The following is a 13,198-nucleotide window of genomic DNA, read 5'->3' on the forward strand; positions in this document are numbered from 1 at the left end:
CTCCAGTTCCTAGGATTGCAAATCCTGACTTTGAGACTACATGACCTACGTGATCCAGACTTGGCAAGGGGCAAGGTGAGTTACAGAGGCAAAAGGAGGTAAAATTTTAACTATCCTTCTTCATTCCCTGCTCTTGATGCTTCTGTCACTTGTTGTATAAAGCATCATCTCATGTTTTGGTAGGATATTCAGAGCTCCCCTTCGTTTAGGGGGCTGTATTGAGCTATTACCATTTGTAACTTTATGGATTCAATCCGAGAGGTTGTGAACTGGGTAACTGCATTGAGAATACAGGGCCAAACAAGACTGCCACAAAGAACATGAAGAGAGGACTGGCTAAAGGGAGAAGTCACAGTGTTCAGCTCCAGATATTGTTCCAGTTACCCCAGGAGTTTGCTAGTTCCTGTCTCCTTTTTATGATCCATTGATATTTTGATAGCCGGATCCTCAAGCTTCCACCATGTGCTGACCAGCCAGCTGCTGGAGTGTGGCTGGAGCAAGGCTGTAGAATCCTTAAGCTTCTGTGGTGCATTGACTAGTCAGCTCCCAGAGCGACTAGAGCAGGGCTCAGCATCCTTCATGGGTGAGGGTCATTGTTTTTGGAACCAGCCCTTGAGGAGGTTTTGGGGGTCCTGAACTGCTTTCCAGGTGTCCTCATCACAGGAAGTCGCTGCCTTCTTGACTCTGGTGTGGTGGATCTGAGGGATGACATCTGTAACTTTATCAGCAGTAGGGGTTGTCAGGATGACTGTGTGAGGGCCTGTCCAATCTGGCTGAAGTATTTCCTTTTTCCCGTCTTTAACCATACCTCATCTCCTGGTTGATAGGGGGTGAACCCAGTTGCCCAGTGGAATGGGCAATATGGTGGAAGGCTTCTCCCAATGCCTGGAGGTGTTAGAACATCTCCAGGTCAGCTAGTTGTTGGTGGTCTCCCTTGAGCATTTTTAATCACTGGGGGTGGTCTCCCATATAAGATCTCAAAGGGAGAATAGCCTGAGGACCTTGGGGTTCATTTACGGAGGGCAGTGAGAGCCCACAGAATAAGACAGCTTGTTCTAGCACTGTCTAGGTGTTGGCTGGGGGATATTCTTGTCATACTAGTACTTGGAGAAACAAACTTATCAAGAAAGTTAAAGATATATTGCCCAAAGATTAATAGACCTAGGAAAGCTGCTGAGGTGCTAGCTAGGAGAACCAGTCCAGACATTGGTTTGCGATATTAGTGTTTCTCTAGGTATGAGAAGATGCAAGAATTTGGACTCATACAAATCTTTACCTGAAAACATCTGACTATCTGAGGGCCTGTTTTTCTGGATTTTCCCAGAGCACACAGTGCCTTATTTCTTGTCTCCACCCTGAACTCCTTTCAAGGGGGTGTTGAAGGTCAGCATCTTGTAGTGGTCATGACTTAATCTTTGTAGAGGTAGCTGGCAAGGGCTAACTTCCAGTCAGCAGGGCCCCTTTATAGCCACATATTTGACCATGTTTGGGGGCATTTCATGGTCATTGTGTCCTCTGGTGCTGGAAAGGCTCTTTCCCAGGTCTAACAAAGATTCCATTGACAGGCCACTCAATGTGTTGTCAGTAGACCAGGCCTTGTAAGTAGCAAAAGTCTCTGGATCGTACCTGTCTTACTAACCTCTTGGTCCAGGAAAATATTTCCTCTTGTTGCTTCTTCCCATATCTAGAGTTACATTATTATAATTATTGATCTCATATGGAATTGCATATCAGCATTTTATCAAAGGCTCAGTCACACATTTGGTAACATAAGATATAATCTCCTGAAACAAGCTACATAGAAAATAATATAGCTAGCAGTCATAAGTAAGTTCACAAGTAAGAATTTAAGTTAAGAACTTTTATTGAGTATAGCCCGGTATATCCCAGGTCATCTGTCTCCATTAAATGATTATAGCCAAGTGTTAATTTCCTGGTTGTACATCATGGAGCATCTGACCTTTATCCAAAGACTGAGATAAGCTTTAGAAACAATCTTAAGAGTGTTCTTTTTAATAACGTAATTAAACCTTTTAGCAATATAACATAACAAGAAACTATCTCACAAGTGAGTCTTAGTAAGCACAGACCTTAATTAACAAAACTAGAACTTAATATTTAGTGAAACATTTTTTTTTCTTTTTTTGAAGAACTCACTGTTGAGGGTATTAACAGTGTAGCCAGTTAAGGCTTTAACCCATCAACTAAAAATGAGGTCTGTCAGGGAGCTGGGAAAAGCCAAGCGGCTGTCTTGGATTTCCCATAGCCCTGGCTCTTTGATTTTCAGCTGTTGTTTATCCATTTTTAATTTCCTGATTTAAGAGCACACTATCGCCATGTTTTAAGGACATCAAGATAGCAAAAGTCTAACCATGTGGGGTTATTTTTTGTAGAAGCAGAATGAGCTTTGTCTACATGTACCATAATCTTAAATAATGTTTATTACTTTACCAAAGAAACAAAAAGACTTTAAAAACATATATATCACTTAAAGGCAAAGAAATTCATAATCTGTTATCGAAAGCTGTATTTTAAGAAAACTTTGTTCTCTAAACAGAAAGAAGACCAAATTCTAGTCTGGTACGAGCTTACAGTTAATAACAAAATTTGTTTATCTGTTTAATCTTAGAACGTCTTTTCCACAAATCTTGAAGAACTAGTAGTATTCTTCTAAAGGCATGAGAGTAAAACCATAGAAGGCATGTTTAGAATCTGATTCTATTGCAATTGACAAAGAAACCTGGTCATAACACTTTAATATGATAACTAGAATTATAAGTGACTATATTTTATCAGGGCACATCAGATCTATGAATTTCACATAATTTTAGAATATCTATATTAGTAACATCAACCGTACAGCATAACCTGAAAAGATTTTTCACCCCTTTAACAGTACTTCCCATGTAATTTAACATGTTCAGTGAACCCAGATAGCTTAATAGCTCTTTGGGATGTTCAGGGGCCCTCTAAAGCATCCCAAAGTTAGCTAGAAGTCAAGTTATTTAGGACGTTTTGTCGGTAAATACCAAAAGGGTTTATAACAGTCACGTAGGATCATATAAGTTACTGTGAAATAATAGTTATTTACTTAGCCAAAGTTAACAAAAGATTTCAAAGGTAAATATAGAACAGAGCAATTAAGAGGTAAAAAGACTTAAATCTATTATTAAAAGCATTCAACATCTGAAGAAAGTATGTCCTTTTAACAGAGAGAAAGGCCGAATTTAGGTTTTTGCACCAGCTTACTTTAAACTCATTTAGGTAAGCTTAATTAAATTTATTTTAAACTTGGTCAGTCCTAACCATGTACAAAACTTTTTCAGGGTTCACCTTCCACAAACCTTTTAATCATTTTCTGTAACAACCACCTGTAAGTCAGACCTACTTTCTTTTCCCTTAATAAAATGTAATTTTATTTTTTATATCTTCTTTATTAAAAACATACATCCTACTTTCTTATTAGATCAGCAAACAAACATTAATACTAATATTTAATATTGACTATTTCCCAATTCACTTGAATTTGAAATTTATTTAGGTTAATTTTTCTTGTATTTAGAATTGTTTGATTTGTAAGTGCTTACTTTTCTTTAGGCCAAGTAAATTAGAACTCATTTACAACTTCAACAATATTATCAGAAAAAAGACATATACCAAGACATACATAAACCCAGACAGACAGACAGAGATCTTACAGTTTTCTGTTTGAGATTTAAAATATCTCTTTGACACCCCCCCTCCTCCCCCCCGCCCCCCGCCACTTTATGTTCTAATTTGCCCAAGGGTGAGGTCTCAGGCAAAGCTGGCTGTGTATTTCAAGGACATGGAAAGGGTTAACTTCAAGCTTTTCCCTGGGCAGCTCTTTTTACAAGCTAGTTGTTTTTAACTGCATATGCAAGAAGAATTGGTTTTGCAGTTTCCAAAAAGAAAAAATTCTCTCACTCCATTCAGTTAGCAATCAGGCACTCACAATCATTCAGAGGTTATCACAATGCCTCCCTTCTCCTGAGTCCCCAGGTTTCCTTAACTGTTGCACCCTTCCTGGGAGCCCCAAGGAGGTTATCAGTCATGATGCCTCCCTTCCTCCTGAGTCCCCAGGTCTCCCTATCTGATGCTCCCTTCCTGTGAGCTCCAAGGAGGTGATCAGTCGTTGGGGTAGGTTCCTGCTTGGGAACTCACCTTATCCTGCTTGGACCCCAGGGCCTCACCTTATCCTGTGGCCATTCCTGGTGAGTTGGTCTGTCCCTCCACTGAGTCCAGTTGGGGCACAGCTGTTGGGAAAGACAGAACACTGGTCCAAAACAGACCCTGAATACCATCAGGCGGGGCGCCTCCTTGTTTGTCTCAGGGTTCCTTCACTCCAGCCAGGCCGAGCCACCAGTCGGGATGCTCAAGGGGCCAACGTGGTTGGAATCTCACTGGGGCCTCCAGAAATGTTGCAGAAACCAGTACTGGAGAAGCTAAGCACCACACTCGGAGAGTTGGAGAATTCAGGTTTATTACGCCGGCAGGCCCAGAGGAGTTTACAAGCTCTGAGCCTTGAACAAAGGGATTACGGAGTTTTTATAGACAGACTGTAGTGGGCAACACTAGTTGTTTTAAACTAACGGGTTTAAACTAAGGCTGGTTTAAGCTAAGTGGTTTTCGCACGTGCGGGAACAGTGGTCAAGATGGGGAGGGTGATGCCTGGCCTGGACAGGCATGATTAAGCAGGTTTGCAGGGGCTGGGCGATTGCAAAGAGCAGGACAAGGGTGAGTGAGAGAAACTCCAGTTCCTCCTATTGCAAGTCCCACTTTCTGAGACTACATGACCTACGTGATCCAGACTTTGCAAGGGGCAAGGTGAGTTACAGAGGCAAAAGGAGGTAAAATTTTAACTTTTCCTCTTCAATTAAATTTACAAAATAAAATCTTTGTCTTATTTGGGTGTTTTTTTTAAACACTGTGTAGCATGCTCATAATTCTTTCATTCAGATAATTCTGTTATAATCTACCAAGATTTCAAGTTTTTCTTTGAGAAGCTTACCATAAATTTTATGTGGTATTGCCATTCCTGGGTTTTATTCAGTGAATTTAAAATTTAAATGTTAAATCATCTTTAGTCAACTATTGCCATTATAATGTTAAGCATTGTTTCTCTTGTTTTTTACACAGGCTTTTGAGGCATATATCAGCATGGTTTATATAGACGCATAATGCTGTCAGTCTTGCTAGTGTTGGCTTTTTGAAAATTATTCTTTTGGTGTTTCTAATTTGTTTTCCTTTAGGAATTTCTTATTATATATATATATATATATATAAACAACAGTGTACCTGCATTTTATTCCAACAGTTGAAATTAAAAACTGTTTTCTTCCACTTTTTAAGAATCAGAGGTTTTGTCTTAAAAAATAATGACAACCTAGAAGTTGAGTTATGTTTTATTTTGTGGGAATTTGTAGGGCTTCAGGCCTGGGAGTAACTCTGAGAGAAGTGCTCCTAGGAAGCAAGGGGAGGAGCCAGGTTATATAAAAGTTTTACAATAAAGGGCAGGCAGTCTGAACATTAAAAGATTATTGTTAATTAAAGAAAACCAGATATACCAACTTAAGGAATTTACTGCTTTTCTATATATGGGAAGGTGCCAGAGTTTGGGCTAATGAAATCATTCCTTTGATATGTAACCTCACCTCTCTGGGTTTTTCACATCCTGAGCTCCTTTGGGGCTTACCTTAGGGAGTGGCTGCAGCCTGATGGCTGTTGTATCACAGATATTCTTCTCCTTCCTGAGTGCCCTTAGGGCTCACCAGCTCATCTTGGAGGGCTGGAATTGCTGATGACTGTGACATCCTTATTTATTGGTATGGCAGGAAAAATTTCATTTCTCAGTGGCAGTTAGTTCTTTTCCACTGTTTGCTTATTTGTTGGATCTGATATGGCTCCATTGGAAAAAAAAATTTTGATAAAAACTCAAAACTCTGAAAACCTATTAAAATAGGCTGAACATGAGAAAAATCAGAGATTTCTTTTCACATTGCTATTCTTGCATTTTTGATATGTGGTGTTCTTTCCAAAAATTTAGTCTTTAATCTTTTCTAATATACTTCTATATGTAAATGCTGTTGGCTTTCATGAATTTTTATTTACAGAAATAATTGATTTTTTAAAAAATCTTCCACCTGTTTTTTCTTAATAATTACGTTTGATATCAGAGATTGGCAAACTTTTTATGTAAAAGGCCAGATAGTAAATATTTTAGGCTTTGGGATCACAAGGCTTTGTTGCTGTAGCCACTCAACTCTGCCTTTTTAGTGCAAAGGCACCCTTTGTATTATTTGATATTTCTCATGCTTTGGAGACTATGAAACATTTTCCACTATAAACATCCAGGAGAGTGATTCAGCTCCATTGGTTAGGATGCACTGCTGTGGAGTCATACTTTTAGTGCCAAGAAGATTTGTCAATGAATGGCCGTGTATACACAGTACAACCTTATTTATAAATATAGGCAGCTGTGTGCTCTATAGTAATATGAAATAGGAAGAAAACAAAAAAAATCAGAATGACATATGACATCAGGATGACTAATCTATTAAAAATGCTTTTCCCTTTCTGTTATTTTAGTTTCTTTGTGCTTGGAATAAAGAAGTTTATTTTATTGCTTACTTTTTTAATAGCAGAGATAACTTCCATAACTTTATATAAAAATCTTCTTTAATTTATCCATTAGTCTATTGCACAATTATTTTCTAGTCTCTTTGATTTTCAACTGGCATGGATTTTTGGGATACAACAACAGATATTGAACCACACCATAAATTAATTTAACCTTTTGGGGTATTTTTTTTTTCACTGAATTTACATCTGTATATTTTGAAGAATTAAGTCATTGGTGAAGAAATTAGCATTAACAGCCCTTGTAATGGATTGGGGTTCAGATCAAGTGTCATTTGTGACAATTATAGTGAATTACTTCTATACAATTTGTACACCTGAGTACTTTACATTTCTGTTCTGAGAAAGTTATCTCCATTTGAAACGAATAAACCTTTCTACAAGGTTCCTTTGAGATCCTTCTTAGTACTAGGTAGCTCTCAGACAGTGATCACATGTTCTAAATGTTATGTTTAATTGCTGCAAATGAACTACATTTCACTGTTGACAAGGCAACCTTGCTTTGAAAGTATAAATACACATGGACACATTTAACTTTGCAATTTCACACTAAAATTTCTGATAATGAGATTTATTTCTTATTTCTGTTTTAAACCATAAGAAAATATATATTCTATTTTGTCCTCTCTGATGACTAATGCCCCAAAATATCACCATTCTTATTCAGGTTTTATATACAGTATTTTTCTTTTTGTGTAATCTTGTATAGTTCTCTTGTTCTGTAAACCAAGAAACAATCTCCAGAAGAATGTAATGATCTCCCTGGGTTAGATGCATTGGTGCAGAATTATGCTTTTAGCGTCTGAAATCTTCCTAAACTGGCCATAATCTACCCCTTCCATCTCCTACTGGCTTTGTACCTCAGGTACATCAGCTCTGCCCAGCATACAAGACTTCAGTCAGCCCATGTTTCCTATCTGGAAAATGGTCATGTATGAGTTCTCTGTGGCCCCGCTTAAATGTTACTTTCTTTCATTTCTCTATAGGCAGAGTTACCTGCTTACTTAGCTGAACACTGTATATTTGCCTTGTTCTCATTTGTTATCATATTTGGTTATCAGCCCTGCCTCCCAGACACCAGCTGTCCCTTATCACAGATATTCGGAGACAAACATATTGAGCACATAATTATACTACATTCAGTCAACACCTCAATAAACACATAGAGAAGAGGAAAGTCACTGATCATTGTACACTAGTTAATCATATTTTCCCCCTTTTCTTTATTTTCTGTTTAGGTATTCTTGAAGTTTTACACTGTGTGTTAGTAGAAAGTCCAGAAGCTCTAAATATTATTAAAGAAGGCCATATAAAATCCATTATCTCACTTTTAGACAAGCATGGAAGAAATCACAAGGTGAGTGAACCGTTTTATTGCCTGAAATGAATTCTGGAATAATTTCAAACATACTCTTTAAAAAGATAATTTTTGAAAGGTGTGTCATTTTCCATGCTTTTCACTTTTTAATTTCAATCAGATAATACTGTGTAGAGCTTATGCATAGCACCAGTGGGAGAATGGAGCAGTTCTCAGTTTGTGGACAATAAGTGGACACATTGTTGTCATGTTTAAAGTGACTGGGTCAGCGGCACCTGGAGAGAATGTGTTTCTGTTTGTGGAAATTACTGCTGATGCTTGAATCTGAAAAGGGAATGAGAGCCAGCTGAAAGGGATTTCACTTTTCAGGTTCTGGATGTCCTATGCTCTCTCTGTGTTTGCCATGGAGTAGCAGTCCGTTCTAACCAGCATCTCATCTGTGACAATCTTCTGCCAGGAAGAGACCTGTTATTGCAGACACGCCTTGTGAACCATGTGAGCAGGTAGGTTCAGATAGACCGTGTCACCAAATTGGTTGTATAACAAGAATTCAGATATCCAAAATACAATAAATTCCACAAATCAGTGAAACTACATTTCCAGTTAGATCTACTTTCCAAGGGGTCAGACATTTTTGGGGTACTCTGTGCCAGCCACAATGTCAGATTCTTTATAAGCATTCTACACTGTTTGTGTGTGCATGAAGTATTACTATTATCCATGTTTTATAAATTAAAATTTTTGAACTGAAAATGAGACTTGAGTCTAATTCCAAAGATTGAGCTCTTAACCACCATGTTATAATGCCTTCCATATGTAATAATGATAATATTGAATATAATTAAGAAGACATTATGTGTGATAGCAATGACTTTGATACACTTAGCATAGTGTTTAGCAGCTATCCAGGAAACACTTGCTACTTCACCATGTTTCAAACAAAAATGTGGGGTTTAGTATGTATTTCTCCTCTGTGTTTTTTTTTTAAACACAAATATATTGTGTGTGTATGTGTTTTTTTTTTAAGATTGATTTGAGACTTCCTTTATTGTTCCTTCTACACTAGACCTGTTGTTAATGAGTGGTGTTCCTGAGACTTTCTCTAATCCATAATGTTAATTTAGGGTTAGGATCCCTTCATAAAATGCAATTAAAATACAACTAACTAGAGACTCTTCACAGTGAAACATAGAGAATAACAAAGATGATTCCTCACTTTGGTTCCTTCACTCAAGGCTATGACTTGCATCAGCCTCAAACCCTCTATGACAAAAAAGCTTAGCTTAGGAAAATGTCTCTATGTCCTGCTGCTAAGGCGCGTCAGTCGTGTCCGACTCTGTGCGACCCCATAGACGGCAGCCCACCAGGCTCCCCCGTCCCTGGGATGCTCCAGGCAAGAACACTGGAGTGGGTTGCCATTTCCTTCTCCAATGCATAAAAGTGAAAAGTGAAAGTGAAGTTGCTCGTTAGTGCCGAACTCTTAGCACTCTATGTCCTGGATTAATAATAACTCTATTAATTCTGGGGCCTGATGCTACCCTGAGTGTCTCCCCTTAAATATGGTTTATGATGTAAAAATAGGTTGAAGAACAGTTAAGAAAAAATGTAGTAGACTGTTGAGTGATGTAACCAAATTTTCCCAAAAGCAAACATAAGTCACTGAACATTAACTGTAAGATTGGGTTGTTAGAGTAGACTTCAGTGATTGTTTCAATAATTTGTTGCACTTAAGGAAACATTGGGTTGCCCAAAAAAGTCAATAAGGTTTTTCGGTACAATGTTTTGGAAACCCAAACAAACTTCTTGGTCTATGGAATGCATGTTTGAGAAGCAGGACTAATTCAGGATAGCATGAGGTAATAAATTGAGACAATGAAAGGTTTATGTGGATTTTCTCACATGCTGTTCCCATCTCTTCAAAGCATGAGACCCAATATTTTTCTGGGTGTCAGTGAAGGATCTGCACAGTATAAGAAGTGGTATTATGAGTTGATGGTGGACCACACTGAGCCATTCGTGACTGCTGAAGCCACTCACCTGCGAGTGGGCTGGGCTTCCACAGAGGGGTACTCACCCTACCCTGGAGGGGGTGAAGAGTGGGGTGGAAATGGTGTCGGAGATGACCTCTTCTCCTACGGATTTGATGGCCTTCACCTCTGGTCAGGTGAGTACCGTCCATTTTCCTTCACAGTATTCTCGAAGGAAATTTTTTGCCCTTACTGTATATTTCCATAACCTATTTGTGTGGCTCATGTCAGATACATTGATTTCAAAAATGCAACACTACAGTGATGAAAGAGGTAAGTCAAAAGCAAAATTTCACTAGAGGAAAAAGAAGACTCTTACAATTATAGTACATCTCCAAAAGACTTCATTGTGTATGAATGATATATATCAGAAGTGGCATTCTGATTCACAAATTGAATGCAAAAACTTAAATGTTTCCTACTTGCTTTAGTTGGAATGCTTTAGTGCAACACTTCAGTTTCCACTATAAACAGGAACCAAAAAAAAAAAAAATCCTGGAAAATAATCATAATAAAAAGACTAAGTTTCATCTCTTGGTTGATAGTTTCATGTCTGGAATGGGTAAGTTATTAACTGTACTATGAGGAAACAGTCCAAAATCAAATGATGTGTTGTTTCAGAAGTGTGGAGCTGTTAAAAAATAAATGTATAGCTCATTTCACTAGCTAACAACCCTAACTCTTTAATGATTGAACATATATTAAAAATTAGTAATATATAAAAATATACTCTTTTTTGATTTATTAAAAAGATTTGATTGGCTCTGTTTAAAAGTTTAGCTTTTAGTTATATAGATACTAGATTTCATCTGGATTCTGCAGACTTATGCTTATATTCATAAAGCTGCATTTAGAATGAATCCAAACTGGTTTTATAACACATTTAACCTATAGAAGGGGGCTCCTGGGTGGCGCTAGTGGTAAAGACTGTTGCCAACACAGGAGACTTGAGAGACGCACATTCGATCCCTTGGTTGGGAAGGTCACCTGGGTAGGAAATGGCAACCTGCTCTAGTATTCTTGCCTGGAAAACTCTGTGGACAGAGGAGCTGGTTGGTGGACTACAGTCCATGGGATCACAGAGTTGGATGTGACTGAGAACACACACCTTCAGAAAATATGCAGAGGTTTCTTACATTACAAGAAGTTAAACTTTACCTCTTACGGGCAAATCAAATGATATTCATTTATTAATGCTGTATAAATCATAAATTATGAAAAGATATTTTAATTTAAATTTAATTAAAGCCTATAATCTGTGGTAAGGGGGTTTATAAATGAAAGCACTCTATATTTGTGTTGAACAGTAATGTTTACTAAATCTTCCCTTTATTCAGTGCCAACAGCTCAGCAGCCTGGAAGAGATGAGCTGTATTTCGGATATTTTGTCTAACTTGTGGGGCACTGGTTGGGGCCCAGGCTACATCTTATACACTGTCCACTGTGCTGGTCAGAAAGAGTCACAATGGTCTTTCCAAAATTTTTCTACTGACCAAAAAGGCAAAGAGCTCTAATTCAGAAGACCTGACAAGCGTGAAATAGAACTAAAGTCTGTTTAATAATACATTTCAACTGTTATCCTTTAGAGGTCATCCTCTTTCTGTACCTTCACACATCACTGCACACAAAATGGGTCTTCAGGTGGATGAATGAGACAGGTTCACTTGTTTTCTCATTACATAGAATTTAGGGGAAAACAAAACACGACTCTTTTTTTTTTTTCTTTTAATGCTGCCTTGCTTCTAATTTCAGCCATATAATGTCACTTCACTAAATGGCGAAGTTTGTATTTAGTTTGAAGCTTTTTCTATCAATACAAGGAAGAACCCAGAGCTTCTGGAATTGGACTGTGTCCAGTATGCCTTTTATGACTAAGTATCTGTTAAATAGAATGATAAGAGCAAACAAAAATACTCTGAGTCTATCACAGAAAGGAGGATAGGTTGTGGAATTTCAGGAGAAAGTCATCTTGAAACTTTAATTTATATCAAGAGAACATACTTGACTGTTTTTCCAAATGGCAAGAGAATATGTGCTCTACCATGCCTGTAGTTGATCGCTGTGTTCTCTTAAGCCACTGGGATTGCTTGTTAATTTTAGATTCATGATCAATAAAGGCAGATCTAAATGAATTGGCTTCTGACTGAGTTACCATGGTTAAATTCATTTTAAGTTGCATAATCTTCTCAGGTTCACTCTCCTTTTCCTTTTCTTTCTAATAGTTGAGGTAGAATTTAAAGTATTAAGGATCTGTGATTTCTGGGGCAGTGGGGGACACTTAGCTTTTTGTGATTGGAGAGTAGAGTTGTTCCTTGGTACCAGAGTTTGGTTCGTCAGCAAAAGTTTTGATCTCTGTTTTCGTTTCTTCTTCCCACCTTAAACTTTGCACGGCATTGCTGTGTTCCTCTTCACGGAATGATTCTGTTTCTAGCATCCGCATCTTCTGTATATTAGGGTCAATAGTGTGAAAAAAATCTCGGTGCTTTTGAAGAATTTAGGTATAACAGAATGAAGGAATGTCAGAGAATAGTATAGGGAAGAAAGGTAAGGATTCTCTCATAGGACCTGTGAAAAGCCCACTGCTATCTTCCTTTCTGGCTAATGTAGAAAATAGGGATGTAGTTCTCATGTTGATTTGATGCATCCATTAAGTCATAAATGCAGCTGGGAATGCTTCCTAGCAGATTGAGCAGTGTCAGTGCCACTGAAACCATGGGCTTAGGTTGGTTGCTAGTGATCTTTCCTCTCTAACCTAATTGTTTCAGGCATTACAAAACAGTTTACCATGGGGACTTTTAGCTAGTCTTTAGCATACTCATTCCTCAGACTGAACAATATGCTTGGATTATAGTAAATATCTGTTGACTGCTTCCCAGGTGGCTCAGTGGTAAGGAGTCTACCAGGTAATCTTGGAAAGATTACCTGGAGAGGAAAGGTCTACCCACTCTAATATTCTTGCCTGGGAAATCCCATGGACAGAGGAGCTTGGTGACTATAGTTCGTGGGCTTGCAAATGAGTCGGACATGACTTAATGACTAAACAGCAACAAATATCTGTATAACCGCATTATCAGCTACAGATCTTGATACAGACAGGAATACAGACCTTTGTCTGTGAGTTCTGTTGCTTTTTGCATGGTTTTCTTAAACAATTCCCTTTATTGTATCTAGGAAATTCTAGAGGGACCCCTTCATA

General features: G+C 38.0%; 1 protein-coding gene across 1 annotated transcript in view; it reads left to right on the forward strand.

Moving 5' to 3' along the window:
* RYR2 (ryanodine receptor 2) overlaps nucleotides 1–13,198 on the forward strand; it is an 809,907-nt gene that overhangs the window by 451,169 nt on the left and 345,540 nt on the right. Inside the window, exons 18-20 of the mRNA XM_069571617.1 lie at nucleotides 7,896–8,014; nucleotides 8,345–8,478; nucleotides 9,898–10,139. Coding sequence (XP_069427718.1) covers nucleotides 7,896–8,014; nucleotides 8,345–8,478; nucleotides 9,898–10,139 — 495 coding nt within the window. The remainder of the gene's footprint in view (nucleotides 1–7,895; nucleotides 8,015–8,344; nucleotides 8,479–9,897; nucleotides 10,140–13,198) is intronic.

The sequence above is a fragment of the Ovis canadensis genome, chromosome 25 (assembly GCF_042477335.2).
Source record: "Ovis canadensis isolate MfBH-ARS-UI-01 breed Bighorn chromosome 25, ARS-UI_OviCan_v2, whole genome shotgun sequence".
NCBI lineage: Eukaryota > Metazoa > Chordata > Mammalia > Artiodactyla > Bovidae > Ovis > Ovis canadensis.